General features: G+C 47.6%; 1 protein-coding gene across 4 annotated transcripts in view; it reads right to left on the reverse strand.

Moving 5' to 3' along the window:
• The window catches only part of Bcat1 (branched chain amino acid transaminase 1), a 90483-nt gene that overhangs the window by 24709 nt on the left and 39814 nt on the right, over nt 1–25960 (reverse strand). For all 4 annotated transcript variants that reach the window (XM_059256343.1, XM_059256345.1, XM_059256342.1 and 1 more), the window contains exons 3-6: nt 22668–22868; nt 15815–15925; nt 14109–14228; nt 1774–1937 (exon numbers count right to left, since the gene is read on the reverse strand). In XM_059256343.1, the coding sequence (XP_059112326.1) occupies nt 1774–1937; nt 14109–14228; nt 15815–15925; nt 22668–22868 (596 nt within the window). The remainder of the gene's footprint in view (nt 1–1773; nt 1938–14108; nt 14229–15814; nt 15926–22667; nt 22869–25960) is intronic.

Genomic DNA, 25960 nt, shown 5'->3' on the forward strand with positions numbered 1-25960 from the left:
CCTCCTGACATACAGCAAACTCAGGTTCTCTAGAGGAGCCGCAAGTGCTCTGAACTGATGAGCTGTCTCTCCAGCCCCCATTTGCTCTTTTAAAGGGAGACTATAATTCTAAGTCTTTTGTTCCTCTGTAGCAAATACTGCGGGAGTTAGATGTAACAATATTACACATACAAAGACTGAAGGGATAGACCTGAAGCACTGAATCTGTAGTTATTGTGGAATAGAATATTTGTTTAAATATGTAAAGATGTCTTACACTTGTTTATGCTGCATTTGTTAATTTGTTTCACCTTGCCTGCCTAAGGCACCTGATTGGTTTAATAAAAAGCTGAGCAGCCAATAGCTAGGGAGTAGAGGGACAGGAGGGGCTGGTGGGCAGAAGGAATAAGCAGGAGGAGGAATCCAGGAGTGAGAGAGAAGGAGGGAAAAGGAGAGGTATGGTGATATTTTATTTGTATTAAAATGTTATTTGTATGTTAATAAATAAAGTTGCCCGGGGGTCAGAGCTATTAGCAAGCCATAGGAAAGCAGGGCAGTGGTGGCATACGCTTGTAATCCCAGCACTTGGTATGCAGAGCTGGGTAAGTCTCTGTGTGTTCAGGGATACAGCCATTATTGGACACACATGCCTTTAATCTCAATACCAATCATGGAAAACCTGGAGGCCTATACAGACAGGCCATGACGAGGCGGTCATGTGGTTGGGTTTACAACCAATGAGAAGGCAGAACAGGAACACTATATAAAGACATTAACACAGGGGTAGTGAGTTCGGAGAGGTAGGACCACTGCAGGAGGAAGGGTAAGGTTTTAGCTCTTAGCTCTGACCTCTTGGCTTTCTTCTTTGCATTGGTTCTGTGTTTCTTATTTAATAAGAAGGTTGGTTACATCTACAGAGAGGGAGATGCCAGGGCCAGCCAGCCAAATACAGAAACAGCAGAAAAGACATACAGAAGGAATAAAAAGATAAAAAGCCCCGAGGCAAAATGTAGATGAAGAGAAACAGGTTAAAATAAGCTATAAGAGCTATCTTAAATTAAGCGTAAGCCAAGGCCAAGTACTCATAATAATAAAAAGGTCCCATGTTGTGATTTGGGGACTGGCAGTCAGAGAAAGCCTGCTACATATAGTTTTCTGGAGAAGGCCATCTTCCAGAAGTGCTCTAGAAAAGGTTGCCACTGTGAGTGGAGAGCACCTGGGGCTTGTGGGAGACCTTTCACATCCCCCATATCTCAGAGGCCGGTTGCTGGGTTCAACCTTCCTAACCCTCCCAGGACATCGTTGAAAGTCACTTTCCAGGAGTGTCTCTGTCCTGGCTATGACATGTGTGTCACAGTTGATTCAAACCCGGGAAGAGCCGCAGCATACTTAATCCTCTTCTATACATCAAGGGGCATTCTGAATTAGGGCCAAGTCCACCCTGAAACTGGCCAGCACATCTCCAATGCTCTTTTATTTCTTGCCAGCTGCACAGAGTCTGGGAGACTGGCCAGACATTACCAGTGCAGGGCTTTCCTCCCCCGCTTCACAGCAGCTACGCCTGCCGTCCATGGCAACTGAGAGGATCAATCCCAGGACCACCCTGCGGCTGGAGAGGAGCAGAGCTCAGGGGTACTGGTTCACAGCACAGTCCCACTCCCTGTTATCACTGTCACCGCTGTCTTAGAGGGGCCACAAGTAACACCAACAGCTAGTACATTTACGGAGCTAAACCACAAAGAGCTATTCCCTCTAGAACACCACCAGTCAGGAAGGACACCCAGACTGACTTACCCACCGATCTTGCAGTCCCCAGTTCCACCTTGCCAGGCCCTGACATACTTTGGATTGGCCCACAGTGACACTGGATTAAAGGTTCCGCTAGAAAAATAAGGTCCCACAGGGCTCAGGATCACAAAGAGCAAGGCTCTGGATGGCTTCTTGACTCCAAGAGATTGCTGTAATAAAGAGAAAATGCACACCTCTGTAATTGACAGTGGAACTTCCTTCTTAAAGTCTAGAATAGACCTGTGCCCACCTCCCAGAAGGGGTACCCAACCAAAGTCCAGTGACACAAAGCCTTTTAAAGAAAACACTGACAATGGGTATTTAAGTTCTGGGGTGGGAGGGGCAGGACCAGAGGGGACACAAGATGGCTCAGTAGGTAAAGGCACTTGCTGTCAAGCCTGCAGACTCAACTCACTTGTGATGATCCCTGAACATCACACGGTGGGGAGAAGAGAACTGACCCCCACCCTGCACACACATAAATAATTGTAATTTTAAAAGCTTTAAGTTTCATTTTGGTTTGCTCTCTGAGTTATGATTTTAGAGGGACAAACACATCTTGCAGTTGCAGTTGCTGCTGTTGCCAACAGCAGGTGAGGAGTCTGTCTCTAACCCCTTCAACTCTTCTCCCAGCCTGCTGCTGGGCACTCCAGAACATGTGAGGACAGTGAGCGGAGAGTAGATGGGGAGTGAGGCTGTGATCACGCCTGCCTGGAAGGTACAGAAAAGGCAGCAGGGGGGTAGCTTTTCTAGAGGCAAAGACAGACAGGAGAAATAACATCAAAAGGACAGGAGAGAATGACCCAGACCTCACATCATGAACAGGGAGCTGGAGAGGTGGTCCAGCAGCTAACAGCACTAGCTGCTCCTGTAGGGGACCCAGGTTCAGTTCCCAGCACCCACATGGAAGCTCACAGCTGTTCATAACTCGACTGTCAGGGGATCCAGTGCCCTCCGTCTTCTGGCCTCCACGGGTACTGTACACACATAGCGTACATACAAAAATGCAGGCAAACAACCATGCACATAAAATAAAAATAAATAAATCTTCAAACAACAAATAACTAAAAGATAGCCTTTTCTACATGTATCAAAAACCTACAAATTCCTCCAACATGAGGGAGGCTCTTAAGTCGGGTCAGTGGATTATTAGAGACTGAAAGTCCCGGAGGCCGAGTGTCATAAAGGGAGAATGGTCTGTCTCTAGTCAGCTATGCAGTGCAAGACCTCAGGAACAGACAAACCAACCAGGATGGCCCATGATGGGCTAACCACTGCAGCCTGCCCTGCCCACGCCGCTGCAGCCTGCCCTGCCTGCATCCCAGTGGATGGCAGCCATAAAGAGCGACAGTAACTGTGGATGCTGGCACACCTTATGCTGTCTGCATGACAAGCTAATGCTGGGCTCTCAAGTGGCCTTTTACTTGCATTTCCAATACACCTGCCTCTACTGCACACTGTCTATCAGGGCCCACCCATTAAGAACCAGGTAGTAGCTGGGTGGAGATGTTGCACGCCTTTAATCCCACTACTTGGGAGACAGAGACAGGCAGATCTCTGAGTTCAAGGCCAGCTTGGTCTACAGAGTGAGTTCCAGAACAGAGAAAGCCTGGCTTGAAAAAAAATAGGAAGAGGGAGGGAGGAGGAGGAGGAGGAGGAGGAGGAGGAGGAGGAGGAGGAGGAAGGAGAAGAAGGAGAAGGAGAAGAAGAACTGGATGGTAAATATCTGTAAGCCTTGAAAAACTCTGTTGGCTGATGAGATGGCATATTTGCCATGTAAGCCTGAGTACCTGAGTTCAATCCCCAGGACCAATGCTAAAAAGCCAGATGTGGTGGGATGTGTCTGTAATCCCTGCACTCCTCCAGTGAAGTGGGAAGAGGAGACAAGACAATCTGCCAGAAGCTTGTTGGCCAGCTAGCCTGGGGTACACAACATGGCAGCCAGATCTCACCTCAACAAGGTGAGACGAGAGAACAACCTCAGAAGCTGACTTCTAGCCTGTACACCTGTACTCCTGTGCCGTGATGCACGCACACACACGCACACACACATACACACACACATACACACACACACACACACGCACACACACGCACACACACACATGCACACACACACATACACACACACACACATACACACACACACATACACACACACACACATACACACACACGCACACACACACATGCACACACACATACACACACACACATACACACACACACACATACACACACACACATACACACACACACACACATACACACACACGCACACACACACATGCACACACACATACACACACATACACACACACACATACACACACACACACACACACACACACAGCCTGTGTAGGTAACAACGTCACCTAAAAGCCTCCACCTCTCTCTATCAGGAAGACCAAGCAGGGGTCCAAGACCCTAGAACAAACTGATGGTGAACTGTGACTGAGCCTTTGCTTTGGGGCTGGTTTGGGGTTGGTTTTTCCTGTTATCGGTTTGGTTTGGTTTGGTTTTTTGAGGGGGAACAGTCTTTCTACATAGTCCTGGCTATTCTGGAACTTATAGAGATCCGCCTCCTCTGCCTCCTGAGTGCTGGGATTAAAGGTGTGCACCACCACACCAGGCAAGTGTCTGTTCTTTAACAGGAACTTTGTCGGAACATGGGAATCTCCTCCCCTCACCCCCATGCAGGATGAAGATCCTGGAAACTCCACTATCCTTTCATCTGGGAGGGAGGCTGTGCGTGAACACACACTGTTCCTTCCCAGTTCTGAAAGAATGGCACTGACCCTGAGTGGGCAGGAGTGGATGGAGGGATCCGGCTGCTGCAGCTTAGCTGTGCCTCTGCTCAGAGCGCTCCTGTGGCTAAGTGGCCATCGGGATACTTCTACTGTGCCAGAAGTGAGGGTACATTCCCAGGGGCTACACACCAACACCAGCGGGCCCTGGCTTCATTGTAACACTCTCCTGGCTGTTGTCACCCACTCTGCCCTGTGGGCTTTTCTAGAAACTGGTGGGAAGAAATACCCTAAAATTCCCTAACAGGGAAAGCCTGCCCACAATAACCAGAGGGAAAAGGGGTCACCTTACACGATACACACCACTCACCTTATAAATACCCATAAAAATACCAAGTAAACCCAGTACAACTAGCCTGGAAGAGGAGGGCTTCACGAGAGGGAGGGGAAGTGATGGGAGGAGAACACACAGCTCCAAATACACTACGGGAGGAAGTGAAAACGTCAGGAGACCCATTGGGTACAGTTAACGAACACTAATGCAAAGTGAAATGTCAAAATCCACAACCCAGAGTTCACTGGGCCGCTCCTCCCGTTAACAGGTCAGCCTGTTGTGGTATATTTTGTTCATGTTTGGACAAATAAAGCTTGCTTGGAGTCAGAGGACGGAGCTAGCCCTAGTTAACCATAGAGGTCTGGAGGACTGTACAGAGAGGAGAGAGGAAATGGCAAGGTGGGGCGGAGACAGAATCTCAGCCCTTTTGGATGGAGGAACAGAAGAGGTAGGAAGCGTCTGTGGCTGCTCCCCTGCTTCTCTGATCTTTCAGGTTTTTACTCTGACATTGACTCCTGGTTTTTACTGATAAGATTAGTTAGATTTACCCATCATCAGCCCACTTCAGGTTCTCTTTGGAATTCAAGCTCTGCTTTGCAAGATGAGCTTTGTCTCTGGATTCCCTTGAGGAAGATAAGAACTTTCGCCCCTAGCAGGGCCTCACTTCCTGAGGGCTGACAGTTTGCAGCCTCACTGACTTTCTTAAGTTAGTGGCTGAAGAAGTGATCTCTGGCTTCCTGCTAGCCTCCCCCACCACGAGGGACTCCCTCCTGAATCACAGGCCCAAATAAACTCTTCTATAAGTTACCTTGCTCACTGTGTTTTATCACAACTGGAAAGTAACTGATACAAAAACAATAAGGAATCCAGAGAGGCCACTCGGAGTAAATTGCAGGTCCATTGTGCTAACTGCCACCTGAAGGCCACATTTATCTTCTAAATTCTAAATGGACTGTCTTTCTGATGTACAACCCAATAACACTTTGTCACCTACCACATGAATTCTGGAACACCTCACTGGATTTACACACGCCAGTGCAATTTGCATTCTACTAAAAAAAAGTAACAATCACCTAAAACAGAATGAATTTTTTTTCTGTACTGAATTTTACCTCATTCGGGCTGAGGAGGAAGATCTGTGGCGGAGAATACAAAGCCCTCTAGATTTCAACAGCAGTACCAAAGCAAAAGCAAATTTCACTTTGTAACTGTGCTTCATTTGCATTTATTCCACCAGGGGGCGGCAGAGAGCAGACAGAAGGAGAAAGGCAGGATTCAGCACCTCCATCAAATCTGCCTCTAGAAAAAGCATCTTGATGAGTCATTTCATTCATATCTGTTCTTGATGAATCATTTCATTCATATCTGTATCCTTAGCAACAGCTAAGTTATACGTTAGCATTTCTCAATGCTGGCCAAAGCTGCATCTGAGAATGTAACTTCATACCTTCTAAATTTAAGACAGGTCCACTCACATCTGCAAGCTCCTGTGGACCACACCTTCATTCATTGTCTTTCCATGAAAAGAACTCATTGAGGGAGGGGGGCAGATGGCTCAGTGGTTAAGAGCACTTGTTGCTCTTGCAGAAGACCCAGATTCAGTTTCCAGAACCAACATGGAGGTTCCCAACCATCTGTAATTTCAATTCTAGGAGATCCAATGCCCTCTTCTGGCCTCAAGTGAGCACAGTACCCATGTGCACAGATACACATGCAGACAAAATGCTCATAGACATAAAGATTAAAATAAAAATAAATAAATATAAATAAATCAAAGAATTCACTGGCTTTCCTGGAGGAGCAGATGGGAGAAAGTCTCAATGCCGTTTCAATACTGAGCGTGAGTCAAATGTCATTCTAGGCTCTGAGAAGGAGCTTGGTGACAGGCGCTTCTCCCCTCAGGATCCCTGACTAAAGCTTCTCACTTCTGCCCTGGAAAGCGATTAAGATCCTGTGCTCGGTTTGGAGTTGTGTTGTGTGCTGTCAGTCAGATGACAGTCAACAGAGTCCTTACATGATAGTTGTTTCTGATCAACTAAAACAAAGCCACGTAACCCAGGGGAAATACGGGTGTCAACAGCTGATGGGGGCTACAAGCAACAAGTCTGATCCTCTCGGACATTTCAGGGTGCTTTTGTTTTGGCTTTGGGAGACAGGGTCTCACTATGCAGCCCAGGCTGGCCTCAAACTCAGAGCAATCCTCCTGCTTCAGCCTCCCAAGGACTATGATTACAGTAGCTCCTTCTTGGGGTGGGGGTGTTTCTGGGGAGACGTTGGGAGTTTAAGGTACACATTAGGTCAGTGCAGACCACTAAGCTACACCCCAGCCTGATCAGGAGCAATGCTAGACTTAGTATCCTCATCGAATCTGAATAGATAAAGAATGGAAAAGGATGTAGTACTTCGCTGCTTCAAGAGACCATACTGAGGCAGAAGCACCAATGCCTTTATATATGTATATGCGTTTCTGTACACAGGAGGAGAGACAGAGACGGGGAGAGATTTTTTTACTGCCTATGCTAAGCTTCGCAATAGTCAAACCCCTTTGTACTCTGCATAGAGGAATGATTCTTAGGTGTGATGTGAAACAAAGCCTACTTCACTGTGAGAATCACCACTTCTTTCTGGGTCACGCAGAATCCCTCACAGAAGGGCGTGATGTCACTAGTTATTTGAAGGATGGCAGAAAGGAGTCAGTGAGCCGAGAAATTCCATTTGAAACAGTGTGGCCTCAGAGGCAGAGAGTGCAGCAGTGGGAGCCAGGGAGGGGGTGCTGCGTGGGACAGTTCTAACCAGCAAAGCAAACAAAAGCACAGAAGGGGCTCACAGCTATCAACGAGACCAGCTAGCTTTCTCTTTCAGTCGGAGACTTCTTTTTTAAAAGGTTTCAGAGTTAAAGGAGAAAATGGAGCTAGGTACTGTGGCATATGCCTGTCATGTCAGCACTTAGGAGGCTGAGGCAGGAGGATCAGTAGGTCAGAGCCACTTCAGCTATATAAGTTTGGAGCTACATAGACCTTTAAAAGAAGAAGAAAATGAAGAACAACTTGGCTGGAGAGATGACTCAGGGGGGTTAAGAGAGCTTGCTGCTCTTCCAGGAGCGGAGTTCAGTTCCCAACACCCAAGTCAGATGACTCACAGCACTTGCAACTCCAGCTCTCAAGAGTTCAAAGCCCTCTTCTGGACTCTACCAGCAACTGCGCGCACATGCACACACACACACACACACACACACACACACACACACACACACACACTGAATTAAAAATAAACCTTTTTTAAAGATTAAAATAAGTAAGAAAATGACAGAGAATCTGTAAATGAAGGGAACCATTAGGCTGAGGGCCCAGAGGTCCCCTCTTCTGGCCTCCTTGGGCACCAGGCACACATGTGGTGCACGTACATACATGGGGATAAAAACTCACATACATATAGTAACAATAATCAATACAGTACCCATGACCTCCCCTGAATGTACACTCTGTTGCTTGGCTCCTCCCCGCAGCCCTCATGCTCTCTGCATCCCCAGCTCAGACATCATGTGCTCATTCGATTTCTCATCCCTCCCCCCTCCGCATTCTCTCCTGCCTTCCCCATCTCTACCAGCAACTGAATTATGTCCCCCAAATCCATGTCGAAGCCCTGACTCCCTACAGTAATGATTTTTCCCATACTCGGCAGAAGCCACTTAGTGAAGGAACAGTACAGAGAGTGTCAAGTGTCGGTCACATTGTCCTCAGTCAGGAAGAGGGGCAGATGGCGGTCAGTTCAGTTTCCCTCTGATTTAGGCAGGACACATGATGGGTGACATCGAAGGATAGCTCTCCCTCCTCAGTTAACCTCTCTGTTAGTGCCCTCACAGACATGCCCAGATGTGCATCTCCTAAGTATTTTCAAATCCAGTCAAGCTGACAGTAAGGATAGAATGTCACGGCTACGATGTGGCTGGCCGAGGACACAGGGCCTTTAAGGTGGGGCATAACATCATGTGAGGTCACAAGAGTAAATCCCTCCAGCTGGACTTGGGTCCTCATAAAGAAAAAAAGGCACTGAAACTCTCTACCTTACTGGCACACGATGGTCACTGAGGAGTGGCTGGCAGGCCTCACCAGAAGCTGGCCACGGCCAGGCTCGGATGCCCAGCCTCCAAAGCACTGGGAAAATAGGTCTGTGGTTTAAGCTACACTCAGGCTGTGTGGGGGAGGCCCGAATTTGAACACTGGGTCTCCAGTTGGTGACGATGTCCAGGAAAGGCTGTGGAACCTTTAGGAGGTACAACCCTGCTGGAGGAAATGTGTCACCGGGCAGCAGGGCTTTGTGGGTTTATGTTCTGATCCCCCTTCCCTTGTGGATGAAAATGTGGTCAGCCAACTTCCTGTCCCCCACCGTTTCTCTCTGCCCATTGCCATACCTTCTCTGCCTTGACGAACTCTCCTCCAGGAGCCTTAGGTAACCTGAAAGAAACTCCTTCCCCAAGCTGCTTTTGGTCACAGTATTTATTTATCCACAACAACGGGATAGTTAGTTAACTCTCTGCGACAAAGTAACCAACCATGCTAAGACACATCTCGTCCCTGTCTAAGCACTTCAACCCCATCTTATACATCATGTAGGTGTCATTTCAGGGAACAAGTGCCCTTAGCCTGAGTTAGGGACTGGTGGTACTTGCCACTCCAGCACCCTGCTTGTCAAATGTAGACTAACATGCAGTCATCTTACATCTACTATTTCTTTCGTTTCAATAACCAGTGAACTCCATGAAGTGCAGGATCATTTCATATTGCATTTTACTCCACGTGTTTGCCTACATGGGTGTAAGTGCACTGTGTGTGTGCCTGGTCCCTGCAGAGGCCAGAAGAGGGCTTCCAATGCCCTGGAAATGGAAATACAGATGGTTGTGAGCCACCATATAGATGCTGGAAACTAAACTCAAGTCCTCTGCAAGAGCCAAGAGTTCTTAGCCACTGAGCCATCTTTCCAGCCCTGTTACTCCAGGTTTTTATCAAATATTTGTAGAAAGACAACTGAACCTTAGTAAGACATCCTTTACAGAAAATGTAGAGGCAGGCACCATGGCATGCAACTGCAATCTCAAACCCTTGAGAGCCTGAGGCAGGAGGATCGCTGTGCGGTCAAGGCCGGCCTGAGCTACATAGTGAGTTCAGGCCCATCTGAGATACATGAGACCTTGTCTCATACAAAAGTCACTACATTTGAAGGTCACCCAGCTGAGCAATACATTGGTGGCCTCCCACAGGTTTGCCATAGATAATAGCTCCACTCTGTGGGTTCAGGTGATAATAGATAACCTGGCTTACATTTCAGGGACTCTGAAGGTCACTTCTGAGAACAGTGACTCCACAATGACCCACAGAGTGAGCAGAGGAGGACAAAGAAACATGACATTTCTATATAAGTACTGCATCCTTTTCCTCTGTGGCTTAACTGCTGGGCTAAAGACACCTCACAGATGCCAGCCCAACACAGCCCGGAGTGCAAGGATGCAGCCCTGGAATGCAGGAAGACCTCCGCCTTGTCCTCCTCCTCCATCTCCCATGGCACTGGCCTCGGCTCCTGCAGAGCAAAGCCGCCTCCTGCATTCCCGAATAACCACTCAGGTCACATGGAAATGAAGCCAACGGTGACATAAATGACAGGAGAATATGGTCCCAGAGCTCGACACTCAGTGTTGAAACTGTGAAAATGAGCACTTAGAAGACAGACTGTCATGAGCAGAAATGTCCACATGGTCAAGTGCACAGGGACTCTGGGAAATAGGAGAGGAACACGGCACATCACCCAAGGACATGTCATTCGCTCCCCGCCTGTCAGCCTGCTCCTTCCTTTCCAGTGTGATGGGATGTGCTTGCTCGTTTTCTACTGGCAGGGCAGAGCTGAGTGGCCTACAAAACCAAAGCTATTTATTTTCTGTCTGGCCTACAAAACCAAAGCTATTTATTTTCTGTCTGGCCTGTTACGGATGGGGCTGCTGGGGCCTCCTCCGAGCTACAGGGCGGCCCAGCAAGAGGTGGTCCACAGGACTAGGAGTCTCCTCAGACAGGATCCCCTCACAGCTCTGACAATGCCGCTCCACCTACCAGCTCAAGCACTGTGCCAGGAGGAAGAGAGCAAACACAGAGCCAGATGTGGGGGTGAGCCAGATGTGGGGGTGCACACTTGCAATCCCACTCTGGAGGCAGAGGCAGGAGGTTTACCGTAAGTTTGAGGTTGGTCGGGGAGAGAGGGTGAGACCCTGATCCTCAAAAAGGCAGGGCGGGGGCTGGCAAGCCCTGTGCTCAAATCTGCAATTCCAGCACTGGGAAGGCTCACCCGACACAATCAAGGCAGTGTTGAGGCCAACCTGGTCTATTGCAGGTACGTTCTCAGCTAGCAGGAATACATGAGACCTTGTCTCAAAGATAAATACAGTGAAGAACAAATAAGGTGCTGTGTAACAGTCTCCTCCAACATCCCATCTGCCAGGGACGCTTCTTTAGCTTTCAGGTAAACAACTCAGAACAGCTTCAGGAGGTCCCTGAGACTGACCAGATTCACTAGGCCGGTCCCTGCCAGGATAAGCAATAAAAGCTGAGGGTTCCTCTCAGGAAAGCTAAGCCACAAAGATGACTCTCAGACAAGACAAGCTGCGAAGTAAACAGACCAGACCAGCTGCCTGGAAGAAGCAAAAACCAGCCCATCTGCTTAGAAGAGATTTAGACCAGACTTGGAAAGGACATTCTCCAACCTCTTAATCTGCCTGCAGGCCATGTTCCAGGCTCCCGGCTTTTGTGAGCTGTCACCTGTGCTGAGATGGGATTTGGTGATGCAGCTGTCCTGAGTCATTTCTGCCCCTGTAAGTAACCCCTCCCCCGTATTCCTGTAAAGAACAATAAAACTCACTGGTTCACCAAGTTGGACTTTGACGGTCTCCGTACTTCAGTCTGTCATGGGCTCCCTATCTGGGGTAAGCAGACGTGTGCTGCATCTCCCCAGAGAAAGTCTTGTCAACAAAAGGCCAAGCCCACACTAACTTCTACAGTTAAGACTCTTCAGAGAGGCCAATAACCACAGCTGAGTGTGTGAGGGGGCAGAGACCAGCAGGTCAGGTGAACAAGGGCCCAACACCGAAAGAAGGTCCAGAGCAAGGCACAGGCGTCAGAAACAGCACTCTCGTTCTTAAAGGCAGACATGGGTAGAAAGCCCTCGACTTTCTCAATGAAACCTGACGTGCTGTGAGCAGGCGCTGCAATCAATGTGGAAAAGCAGGCCAGCCAGGGGATGGATTGGACAACTTGTGTCTACATGAAGAAAGAGAGTTCTTCAGCACAAAGTCCGCATCCATACGGACGATGTTTAAATGAAATAAAAACTTTAGAACAGAAGAATGACCAAGAGAGGAAGCCTCTAAAACACAAAGCACAGAAACCACAAAATGCAAACGATAACTTTATACTAAAAGTAAATGTTTGAGTCTGGTGGGTCACCCCACGCCTGCTACCCCAGCACTTGGGAGGCAGAGGCAGGATGACTCTGAGTTCAAGGTCAGCCTGGTCTCCAGAGCAAGTGCAGGACAGCCAGGGCTGTTACACAGAGAAACAAAGGACCTGGGTTTGGATCCCAGCACCCATATAGCGGTTCACAGCCATCCAGTTCCAGAGGATCCAGTGCTCTCTTCTGACCTCCTGAGGCACCAAGCACACATGTGGTATGTCCACATACATGTGGGTGAAACATGCATAAATTAAAATGAATGAATCCGAAAATAATTAAATGCTTGCTTCTCAAAAGATGCCAGTAACAGACAGGGAAACCGTCTGAAGTACATTTATCTTATAAAGAGTGGAACTGGCAGGACAGCTCAGGGGGTAGGGACACTTGCCAACAAGCTAGGCCCATCCCTCAACCCTGTTGGTTGTTCAAACCGTCCCTCCCTTCCAGCTCCCGAAGGCTCCTCATGAATTACGTTTTCAGTAATTGTTCTTTGGACTGGGACCCTCTCTTCCTACTCTTTACCAAGAGATGCTGAGGATTCAGGAAAATGAAAATAAAACCAAGCCCTCTCCCATAACTTCTACAGTACGGTCACATCCACACCCAGGTCTGTCGTGGGGGAGGCACACCCCTGCAAGCTCGGACTAGTCAAGGGAGAGCAAACATCACCATGCCTTCTCTTCAGTTAGTCCTGAGTGAACTGCCTACAGTTACCGACTTGATGGTGGCAAACCGTCACCCCGCAAACCTATCTCATCTTTCACAGAAAGACGGCCTTCACAGTTGGGAGGATGAACAGAGCTGGAGGGTGACTGGGATGGGAGGGATAGAGTGTGTGTGTGTGTGGGGGGGGTGTCACTCAAACCACACACTAAAGGCTCAAGAAAGAAGCATGCCGGAGGCTAAGCTGAGCAATAGTGCTCATCCCTGGCTTCAGTCTCCAGCCGTGGAAACAACACTTGGGGGCACACAAGACGGCTCAGTGAAGAGGAAGCCACTTGCTACTGAGCATAAGTACCCGATTCCATCCCCAGAACCCACACAGTAGAAGGGAAAACCTGAGGGAACTCTAGCCAGCCAGAACGCAGCAAGCATGGCCCGGGCTGCGTCCCTCTCCCTCTTCCCTCTGCCTTACTAAAGAGCCCTTAGATCACATTCCTAAATCCAGCCACCAAGGTCTACTCCCTTATTTGGCCACTTCCTCCTCCTGAGGTTGACTGCCAAGCTCCAGCTATCACAGTATTAGAGCAAAAGCCCCTCTTTGGCTCACCCAATTAACATGCCCTATCAACACCTCATCCTAACCCAAGGTTTCCCCTTTACCTTTATAAACTGTCATTTGTCTATGGGCCATGTCTGTCTCCTCTCTGAGGCAGACCTTCCGGTCTCCATTCCACCCCCAGGACATCCCTCCCCCTTCTCCCTCATCCTCTGTCTCCAGTCTTTGCCTTTTATTCCCTGCCTCTGTCTCTCTGGGGCAAACAAATCTCCTTGGTGCCGGCAACTTGGCTTTGGGGTGTCCTCTGCTCATAAGAATTCCTTCAGAACCAGCTCCCAAGACAGTCTCTGACCTCCACACACACAGTGGCACACACATGCTCACTTGTGTACATACGCAAAATAGGTCATTTTTTTTGGGGGGGGAGCGGTTTTTGAGACAGGGTTTCTCTGTGTAGTTTTGGTGCCTGTCCTGGATCTCGCTCTGCAACCATAATTTTTGAAAGGCTTTTTAATCATAAAATCCTTCCCCCAAATACAGTCAGGTTTACCTCAGTCCCGATAAACGTGGGGCGGATGTAGAGACTGGCAGAGGTGGAATACGGGACCCACTCTTGGTCTATCTGTATGAGCTGCCGAATGCATTCCAGAAGCTCCTCCTGGTCAAACACCTGAAAAGACAGAATCCCTAATGAACGCTAACCAGGACACCAATGCAGACCTTCAACAGAGAGCCAACAGAAACTCCGTTTCCAAGACTGCTCCCATCTTACAGTCCCGGTCGGCTCCTGAACAAGCAGCTTCCATTCATTCTCCCCAACGTGAAACACCACGAAAGGTATCCGTAACAAACACTTAAAAAAATTCTGTAGACACTTTGGCAAAATAGAAAATTATGTAAGTGTGAATTATTCATAAGGAAAAGATAAAAAAATCAGATCTCCTGAGGCCTCAGATGGCTCAGCATGTAAAGGCACGTGTTGTCGCTGCCTATGACCCGAGTTGATCCCCAGAACCCACGGAGTAGAGAGAAGGCAAAACTGTCTTCTGAACCCCACACTGCCTCCTTCCCCCCAATAAACAAACAAACAAATGAGATTTTTGATAAAGAAATTAGACCCCTCTACCACACTTCCACATCAGTTATAATTAGGTTTTACATTCAAATATAACAAATTACAGTTTTTTAATTTTAAAATGGATGTCTGTGGCCTCATACTCCTAAATCAATTATAATTGGATTTTATACTCAAATCTAACAAAATATTAGGACTTCTATTTAAAAATTGACATCTGTGGCCTCTTATAGTCTCAATTATAACTGGATATTATGAACAAGTATAACAAAACATTATGATTTCTGTTTTTAAAATAGATAATATCTTCAACTTTAAGGCTCAAAAGAACTTCTTACCCAGGAAAAACATAACACAAACCACGAAGGAAAAATAGAGATAAAATTTGCATGTTTGAAATTTAAGGACTCCTGGTTTTTCAAGACCAGAAGCGGCTTGTGAGACACCAGTGTGGAATGTCACTAGTGCATGTTATGACATCCTGAACACTGGTCAGAAAGACAAGGGGCAGCTGATCCCTCAGAGGACATCCCCTTAACCCATGGGTTACAAAACAGGCTTTGTAAAATGGTCGAGCAGTTTCCTCATGGCCACAGGCCAGAGAGGGACCCTTGCAGAGATATGAAGAGCTACACAAGGTGGAGCAGCACCACACACTAGCTCAGGGGCTGACCTTCACCCATGATCACAGTGCAGGGATGCCAGACACTAGGGTGACCATCGACACTGGTAACCCGTGTCAACAAGCCAAGTCTTGGGTGCAGCTGGCCAGAGATGAAGTTTAATCGATGCCATGAACACTTGGCTGGGAAATCAAAGAAACCTCAGCCTGCTTTCTCACCCTCCTGAGTGACCACAGACAAGTGGTTTACTTCCCCTAGGCTGAGTTTTAATTCTCCTCTCTACACAAAGGCATTAAAATGTATAATTGTATAACAAATGCCTTAAGATGGCTCAGCAGGTTAAGGCACTTGCCATCAACCCACGTGGTCGAGAGAATTGGCTCTTGCAAGGTTTCCTCTGACCTTTAACTGAAGGGCATTGCATAGATAAAGTCGGCATTTATACAGTTTGTGGAAAACCTGATGCAATTATTCAGGAAAGGTTTGTTTTGTTTTGTTTTGTTTTTGATGGAAGACTAGAACAACTCATGAAATGGAAGGGAACACCAATGTGCATACCGGCAAAGTGGCCCGCAGAGCAGATCGGCACATTCTCTTCATGTTGAGTTCAGGCCGAAACAATCGGATCTTGTTATCGACTCCTCGAAAGGCCTTCAAGCCTTCAAACAGCTGAGGAAGAAGGAAAGGTGTCAGGAGGTGACTGAAGACAATCTTAGTGGTGAAGTTGCTGCCCTTGGCCTCAACTTCAGATGAACAGTTGACAGAACACGTTAGAATAACTGGAATGGAGAGGGGCGGGGAAGGGGGAGCGATGGGGAGAGAAGGGAAGGAAAGGGGTCCTCCTTTCAGTCCTCGACCTGATAGACAATCAGGAAGGGAAGATCCAAAGTGTACTGCTACCACCTCCACCCACTCCTGGCCAGGAGCTGAGAACGCACCTTTGGCAGGCTAAGGACGGGAGGAGAGGAAGGGAGGAGGGGAGGAGAGAAGAGAGGGGGAAGGGAAGGAGGGGAGGGACCAACTGTTAGTCTAGTTTTGGGAGACAGTCCAATCTTAAGGTCCTGCTCATGCAAGACTGCTCTGACCATTTTACTGCCTGATGGGAACTTAACTCACACATGCCAAGATTTCTTTCTTCCTGACAGTACCAGCTTTACAGGGGACTGAACGACTGAAGGTGTGCACAGGGCAACCACCGCCTCCCACCACCCTCCAGGCTCATGATGGAACACCCTGAAAGTCCCATCTCACCAGAAGGAAATGAAGATAAGTCCAGGGACTTGTTTAGGTTAATCTGGCACATCAAGACGCCCTCAGAGGAGTCCTCGCCCTTACAATATCTTTATTATAAATCTGTAATGTTCAGTGGTTTGGAAAAACCAGTGACTGAGAGAGCTAGGTGGGTCAGCCTCCAAAGGCTGACATCAACAGCCTGCTAAGAGCTCAAAGTGGTCAACCTGACAAAAAATTCTATTTCTTTCTTTCTTTTCCTTCCTCTTTTCAATTTATTTTAATGTATATGAGTGTGTCTGCCTAGTGTGTTCAGAGGCCAGAAAAGGGTGTCTGGTTCCTTGGAACAAGGGTAGAGGTGATTGTGAGCAGTCATGAACCTGGGTCTTCTCCACAGGCAGAAGTGCTTTTAACCACTGGGCCATCTCTCTGGGCCCTCTTCCTCTTTCTCTCAGTACCAAGTGTTGACCCCAGGGCTGTGTGCATGCAAGTATCTACTCCACCAACTGCCTACATCACTAGCCCTCCAGATTCCACCAATCTCTCCAGCAAGAAGGTAATCACCGGTAACAAATGTTCATCACTGCACTTGAAATGGCAGAGCCATTTAATTTCTTCTTCAAGGGAATGCCAAATGCCCAAATCAAAGTAAGTATATCATGTCCTTTCAAGTAAAAACAGTGTCCCTGAAAAAAATGTGACTAGTTTGACTCACAAATTCCTGGCCAAGGTGAGATTGCTTCCCCTAAGGCTGCAGTACTAGAGCACACCAAAGTAAGCTGTGCAGTGAGTGCTGTGGAGTAGCTGCTTCGTCACACTAAATACTAAAATGACGCTTACTAGAGAACTGATAATCAACAAAATAATGATGAGCAGACCAAATGGCTCAACAGATAAAGATGATTGCCTCCGTGACCTGAGTTCAAACCCCGGAACCTATGTGAGGAGAAAACTGACTCCTGTGGATTGTCCTCTGACCTCCACAGGTGCACCATGGCACCACACACACACACACACACACACACACACACACACACACACACACACGCTCACATAGATACACACAAGTAAGCATGAGGACCTGAGTTCAAGTCCCAGAATCCACGTAATCAAAACCAGGCATGGTGGTTCAGACTTGTAATCCCAGCTCGAGGGACAGACAGATCTCCAAGGCTTGCTGGACAGCCAGCCGAACCTACTTAGTCCCAAGTCAATGAGTCCTTGTATCAGAGAGCAAGGTAGAAAGTGTCTAAAGAGTGACAGGTAAGGTCTCACACACACCCCCACACCCACACCCACACCCACACCCACACCCACAGGAGAAAGAGAGAGACAGAGACAGAGACAGAGACAGAGACAGAGAAGGAGGAGGAGGAGGAGGAGGAGGAGGAGGAGGAGGAAAGATTTGTGAAGTTCTCTGAAAAACAGACATAAAGCTGAAGATCCCTCAGAACATTCCATAACTGTGGAGAGTTGGAATGTTGTAGATTCAGGGCCCAAACCATCCTGCGTTATCTTCAATCTCCATAGCCATCACTTACCCACTGGTGTTCTAACTTCACATTCTTTTGACTCTCAAGAGATCATAAACCAGAGACTGAGAACATCATCGGATGCAGGACTTCTCGAACCTGCTCCCCGATGTCCCAATCAGTACATTTTATAAGTGTGCTGACTAATGTCCCCAGCAGTACATTCTGTATGTGCCCTGACTGATGACTTGTTCTGTGACTATAAAAGGTTCATGTAGCCTCTTCCATGGTGGGCCATGTCATTCAGGGCAACTTGATTCCATGTGCCCAGGCCATGGCCACTGTTGACTCAGAATAACCTTACCTCTTACTGCCTTTGGGCCAGTGCTGTGTTTTACACATCACACACCTGCCTCCATGCACAAGAACATTCCCAGGAGAACAAAGACTCACTCGAAAGCCTGGACAAGGGCACGCGATGGAAAACTACTGCTTTCAGACCCCAGTAACTACACTCCACAGCTGGGCAAGTAGGCAAAAGGCCAGGGGCCATGCACACCCGGACCACAAACTTCCTTTCTAGATCGAATCCAAAAATGTACTTTCCCAGCACTCCCTGCCCAGTGGCCCTGAGCCTCTGTCTGCTTCAGTGGCCCCTCACCGTGTCTCCACCAAGGCTGATCGGGACCACCTGCACAGGCGGTGTGGATATTCACATACAAGAGTGTGGTGCTCAAACCCAGAGCTTCCTGTGTAACGACAGAGGAGCATTTACACTGAGCTGCATCCCCACCCTCAACCTAGTTTTTTTTTCTTTTATTGAAAATAGATTTTTTTATCACAATAATATATCCTGATTGTTTCTCGTCCTCCTACGCTTCCCAATTCCCCCTCACCTCAGCTCCCTTTCTGTCTCTCATTAGAAAACAGGCCTCCAAGTGATTACAATAAAATACAACAAGATAAAACAAAAAGCAGCACATCAGAACTGGACAAAATCAACAGAAGGAAAACAGCCCAAGTGAAGGCACAAGAATCAGGGACCCACGCGTTCACACCCCCAGGAATCTCATAAACACACTAAACTGGAAGCCAAAATATAAACACAGAGGACCTGGTGCAGACCTGTGCAGACCTGTGCATGCTGCTCAGACTCTGTGAGTTCACATGAGCTTTGCTCAACTGATTTAGAGGGCCTTGTTCTCCTGGGCTCCTCATCCCCTCTTATACTCTTCTGCCTCCTTTCCAGAGGGGGGGCGGTGGAAGGTGGTGGAGTGAGGAGGGTGGGAGGGAGGGCGGGGCTGGTTGTCCCCTGAGCTCTGAGGGGATTTGATGGAGACATTCCATTTAGGGCTGAGTGTTCCAAGGTCTCTCACTCTCTACATAATGTCTGCCTGTGAGTCTCTGTATTTGTTCCCATCTGCTGCAAAAGGAAGCTTCTGTAAGGATGAGTCATTTTATTGCTACATTTTTTTTTAGAACAGTAGCATTTGGTTTTACCCTAGGTCCCTGGGTTATCTAGTCTCGGATTCTCAGTCACCCAAGTACTGTCAGGTCCACACTAGGTCTTAATGAAGACACTTCTGGTAACTTAGTCTAGCTACGAAGACTCATAAAGAAGCGCTCTGTTTTTATTAGGTCACAATAAAACGGAAAAGGTTGTGGCCTTTACTCTGACAGAATAACTCTAATTTCGCTCATGTTTTCAGGCTAGAGGAGGAACACAGCGCTTTGTTCACGTGAGGTAAGTGCTTGAACACTGAGCTACATCCCCAGACCTGTTATTTTTTAACTGCAATCCTAGCATTTGGGAGGCTGAAGCAGGAGGATTGCTATGAGTTGGAAGCCAGCCTGCCACCGATGATAATAATAATAATATAAAAAAGTCAAGCTGGAATTTCAGTTGATCTACTTCAAAACCCCAAATCTTTAAACTTCAAAAACGACCTTAATTCTTCCAATTAGTTCCAGCAGTCCTCAGGCTGTGGTGCCTGTGCATTTAGGTTACATAGCTTCAAAAATGAATGGAAATTAGAAACCCACTGTAATTCTGAGTGTTAAGTCTGAGAATCAGGGTCCTAGAAGCCACCAGGTTACCAGCAGCCTTTTCTGAAGGAGAATGGTCAGTTCGCCTGCCATGTAAGGCGAAGGGCTTGGCATGAACAGCCTATGAACTCAGCCCAGAGCATCAACTAGGAGTCAGCTGGGAGAGAAACTAAGACCCACTCCACCTGGTGGGTGGTACACACCTGTAATCCTAGCACCTGGGAGGTAGAGGCAGAATTGGGAGTTCAAGGCCAACTTCAGCTATACTATAAGCTGGAAGCCAGCCTAGGCTACAGGAGACCCATCTTTAAACAAAACAACAGGTGCCAGGGATTTGCTTTGATGGCCTCTGGAACAGAGGACCCCACTGGGTCAGGGGTCATGCAGTGGACACTAGCGGTAAAGGGAAGCAGCGTGCTTCTGAGCTCACTGAGTAGCTCACTCTCCAGGCAAGGCTGGCCCCTCTCACTTCAGACCCAAGGGTGTTTACCCCAAGTGTCCTCCAAACCTGGAGCAGACACACCCTCACCCTGTGATGGAGAGTAAAGAAAACAGCAAAGAACACTGTGTCCTTGAGAAGAGCTGGAAAGTAAAACAGTACCACTGTTTATCCCACGTTCAAAAATGTCTGTGGTGGGAATCTGAAACCAGAAGCCGGTTCAAGGACAGATCAGCCTGCTTTCAGCTGGGAACTCCAGCAGGCCCCCAGGCCATGTCTCCCAACCCTGTTGAGTTCCCCATGATCAGACCAGCTCTGCGGCACTCAGGGTGTCTGAACATAGACACCCCCAGTCCCTTTTACAGGGTGCTGTGAGCACCAGTTTAGTGATGTGACGTTTGCTTTCTCAACGGGGCTACCCAGGCTGTCTCTTCCAGATGCTATGAGCGCCCCAACCTGAGCATGCTTTGCTATCTGTCTGCCGAGTCTTTGGAGCTGCTATTCATGCTTTGACTTTGTGCTTGCTCTGTGCTTAAGTCTCTCACTCTAAAGTGTGGAACTGCATAGAATAGGTCATCACATGCACTTTCCCTTGGCATCAGGCAGTGGTTCTCAACCTGGGGTGGAAACCCTTCAGGGGTTAAATGACCCTTTCACAGGGGTCAAATATCAGATATCCTGTACGTCAGATGAATCTTGTACAGATTCATAACTGTAGGAGAATTAGTTATGAAATAGCAACAAGATCATTCTGTTTTGGGGTGGGGGGACATGAGGACTGTATTAAAGGGCTGCAGCATTAGAAGGTGAGCGCCACTGCTCTACAGCCGTGAGTGCACTACCTGATTTTACACTTTTAAGAACACAGATCCTCCTCTACAGGGTGGGCGAGAAGGCTCATCAAGTGAAGGGCCTTGCTGCTAAGTCTCACAACCTAGGTTCGAGAACAGACACCCACTTAGAAAAGACAGCCAGTTCCCACGAGTTGTCCTCTGCATGGAATGCCCCCCCAAAACACAAAAAATAAATGTAATGAAAAAAATTTGAAGGTAATATCAACTTAAACAAAAGTATTAAATCATAAATGATTGTACTTCCCAAGTTCCATAACCCTCCAGGAGCACCTGAGACAGAACTTGAGCCCCATCCCTGTCCGCCTCTAAACCCTCAATTTAATTTGAAACATTTGTTTTTTTTAAGATTCCTGTATTGTACGTATGTCCACGTCTGTTCGTGTGTGTGTGTGTGTGTGTGTGTGTGTGTGTGTGTGTGTGTGTGTGTGCTTGCCCAGAGGCATGAAGAGGGCGTTTGATCTCCTTGGAGATTGAGTTGTGAGCTGCCTAAAATAGGTGCTGAGGACTGAACTCTGGTCCTCTGCAAGAGCAGCAAGTGCTCCTAACCATGGAGCCCTCTCTCCAGCCCTGAACACTGATGCACACGCTTCTTACTTCAGATCATTAAATGAGTGGATTCCAAGGTAAGGTGGGAAATCTGAGCTCTATACACAAATAATAAGAATGATCTATAAAGTACAAGATCTCTAAAAAGCACAGCATTGGAATTCAATATTCAGAAATGGTTATTTTATCATAGCTATTGATATTTTTTTACTATGGTCCTTTTTCAATCCCTTTGTAGATCTCTAGCACCTTCAATATGCTGGAAGAGCTATCCCACAAAATGAAATGTAGGGCCGGGGGAATGGGGCAGTGTTCTGCAGATGTGATTAACTGTGTATCTGCCGACAGCCAGGAAGTGGATTCTCCAAACACTCCAGCATGAAGGAGCACATTCAACCCCACCCCGTCCTATCACCAGCAGTGAGCATGGGCATCTCATCCTATGACCTTTCTCAATCCCTCAACCACCTAAGAAAAAGAGGGAACTTAACAAAATACTCATGGCTTTGGGGTTCCTTGAGGTGTCATTCTATGGCCCACCTGGGCCAGCCTGGAATGAACTGAGTAGTCTAGGCTAGCCTTGAACCTTCTGTCAGACACCCTGCTTAGCTTGCCAAATGCTGTAATTGCAGTCGTGGCCACCACACCTGGCTTGGTGTGGGCTCTTGGACTTCTAATTTTCCTAACTATCCTTCCTATGTGATCTAGGTTTATATATATATATACATCTATGGCAACCTTCAGTAAAGATAGCAGAGCCTTTCCCAGCCCAGAGAAGGTTGCCAGGAGGAGAATCCCAGCCCCAGCAGCTCTTGAGCACTTACTTCCACACCATAGTGTAAAACTGAGGCAGCAGGATGTATAGACAAGTTTTCAAAAGGCTTAATGTGAGGTTTCTCCCATCCAGATGCCAAGGACCACTCCACTGTCAGCATGTGGTCAGTGAACGTAGTTCCAAACACCAGAGAGTTGGGGTCTGGCTTTTCCTTCAAGACAGTGGCTGATGTAATGACGAGGTCTTTGGCCTGTGGGAGAAAAAGGAGGATGGGAAGGAGAAATGATCAGAACCACACCTCACTGGCTAAACAGTGCAAAGGTCCAAATGTGAAAGGCATCCCTTGATGTTTGCAACTAGTACAGAATTTAACACTGGGGGGTCTGAGGACATGCTTCGGTTGGTGGAGCGCTTGCCCAGCATTCATGAAGTCCTGGGTTTAACCCCCAGAACCACTAAAGACGTGGAGGCAGAAGGTTCAGAAGTTCACCAACCTTGTCTAAAAAACAATGCAAGTCTCAAACAACAACCCAAACATAACACCATAACACTTGTGAGAACCAAATACACCAGACCTGTGCTCAGAGCTCAGACAACTATTTAAAATCTCTGCATCAGGGCTGGCAAGAGGGCTTAGCAAGTAAAGTCGCTTGCCGCCAAGCCTGACAACCTGAACTTGATCCCCGGGACCCACATGGTAGAAGAAGAACCAACTCCCACAAGTTGTCCTCTGACCCTGACATAAGCACCATGGCACACACATTCTCACCCTCGCCCCCTCCCCGCCCACAATAAATTACTGCAATAAAAAAAAAATTAAAACAAAACAATAATCTTGGAGCTGGAGAGATGGCTGTGGGTGTGGGGAGCCATCTTGATTCTTTGCAGAGGATTCAAGTTCAATTCCCAGCACCCACATAGTGGTTCCCAACCATTCATAAATCCAAAGTTCCTGAGGATCAGATGCTGTCTGCTGACCTCCGTATGTACCAAGCATGTACACAATGCATGCACGCACATACATGAATGTAAAACATACATAAAACAAAATGAACAAATCTAAAAATGTATTTTTTATAAAAATCAAAAATCCCCGCAATAGTGTGGCAGTGTACACCTGTCATCCCAGCACTTTGGAGGCTGAAGGAGGAGAGACACATATGTGAGGCCAGCCTGGACTACATGGCAAGTACCAGACCAGCCAACGTTACATACATAACAAGACTAACTCACAAACAAATCTCTGCAATGACTTTGGCTATAAAGTCATGAGAAGCAGACCTCAGGGATGTGCCAGCATGATAGGTGTGGGAAAAGACGCAGGACTGAGGGGAGGGTCTGCTCCCACTCCCACCAGACTCCAGCGACACGTTTCAGAAAGGAGGGGCCTCCTCCAGGAAACACAGGCCTGCTCACAGTAGCAGGAGGACCCTTAAGGACTGAGCCACTGCTCCCCATGGCTGCACACCATCTCCCCAGAGCATTCCAGGCACAAGCCTCCGACTCCTCCAGACGCACAGGGCAGAGATGAGTGCGGCAGAGCGCTCTCCTCTTTAAAGATGGACCAGCAGAGAATGGAGCCTCAGATACAAGCCCTCTCTGTTCTGGGAGGACAAGATCGTGAACAAAAGCCCTCCTATTCAGGGACACAGAAACAACTGCTCTCAGCCACTCTCCACAAAGCCAGTTTGAGCATCACAAATGGCCAAAGTCGCCACAGTTCTGATCCTTGAGAACAACTATAGAACAGTAGAAAACAAAAACAAAAATAAAACAAAACAACAACAACAAAATTCCAGAGAGGAGAAAGCTCTGCAGGGGGTGAGGCTGTGAGACTCTCTTGACGCTCAGGTGGCTTATACACTCTCCTTAGCTAAGGATCATCCTGCCTCTGCCTCCTGAGAAGCTACAGGTGTGCACATCTCCCCAGGTCTAAGTAGTGCTCACGAGGCAAGAACTCTACCAACTGGGCTACACGCCCAACCCCATCCACAGTCTGCGACAATGAGAGTATCATCAACATTTCTCACAGAAAAACACAGGACAGGACAGGCTGAAGATGGATAGTGCGAGCTGAAAGGTGAGACTGAGTTCCAGACAGACCTCATTCACTGCAAAGCCAATTGGCATTGGCGTTTTAAAATACTATTTATTATCCTATATAGATACACATGCTAAGCGTGAGTGTAGGCATACCACAACATCTGTGTGGAGGTCAGAGGACAACTTTTGGTTGGAGTTGGTTCTCTCTTTCCAACATGGGCTCCAGGGATCAAAATGGTGTCAGGCTGATAGACCAATCATTTTCACCCACTGAGGCATCCATGGCTCTGACTTTCTTTTTAAGTGAGAATCAAGAATGTGCATGGTTCTTCAGCAAGACTTCCTCTCCTCCCCTTACCCACCCACCTCCTCCAGGCAGCTACCAAAATGTACAGCTTGTCTACCCTGCTGTTTTTCTCTTGAACTTTGGTAAAATTGTCCTCAAGCATAAAGAATAAACTTTACTTTCACTTTCAATGACCATCTGAGTTAGGATAACTTAAAAACTCAAGCTTTGCCTCATCAAAATTGAATGTGCTCATTTTTCCTTTTTCCTCTAGCTCTGTTCCTCACTATCATTATTCTTAGTGTTCTGAATTTTATTATAAGCATTAGCTGCAGAGGCATTGTGGCTCAGGGAGTGCACAAATGTATCAAGCCTGCTTGAGGTCCAGCCCTTGCTTCCTGAAGAACATCACCATCAGTCGACAGACACACAGGTTAGCACAGAATTATCCAAACCTCCAACCTAGTATTTTTGAGCTACTCTGTGCCTATAATGCCATGGGTCATTAAATACATCAAGTCCTTGTTCTGCTAGCAAAGTTAAGATAATAAATAACCAAAAGACTAGATCAAAAGGTGATTAACTATGAAGAATTAAAGTAACTCAGGAGAAGAGGCAGAGAAGGGAACGTTGGTCTTTGCTTTGCAGAGGCCTGTCAGTGTGGCTGAGCTGCCCTGAGTGCAGAGAGAAGGCAGGATGTCTATAGACCTAGGATTAAAGTATTTCAGGCAGATGGTCCAAGCAGGACATAGCAAAGACCCTGAGGCAGGAAGGAATACAGGGAGGAATGAGAGAAGGGAAAGGGGAAAGGGTCACAGAGGTCCTACGGCTGTCGCAGTTAGGAGAACCAGGCAAGGGATGGACCAAGACAGACGACTAGGCCCCTATACACCAATCACATTCCAGCTCTCAGAGACCTCTGGCTGTTGGCTGAGACTGCAGCCTTGGCTACCTCCTTCCGGGATGTAGTTTGCCGTAAGCTCAGCAGGCACGGTAAGCCTCGCTCACCACAC

Source organism: Peromyscus eremicus, chromosome 3 (genome assembly GCF_949786415.1).
Source record: "Peromyscus eremicus chromosome 3, PerEre_H2_v1, whole genome shotgun sequence".
Classification (NCBI taxonomy): domain Eukaryota; kingdom Metazoa; phylum Chordata; class Mammalia; order Rodentia; family Cricetidae; genus Peromyscus; species Peromyscus eremicus.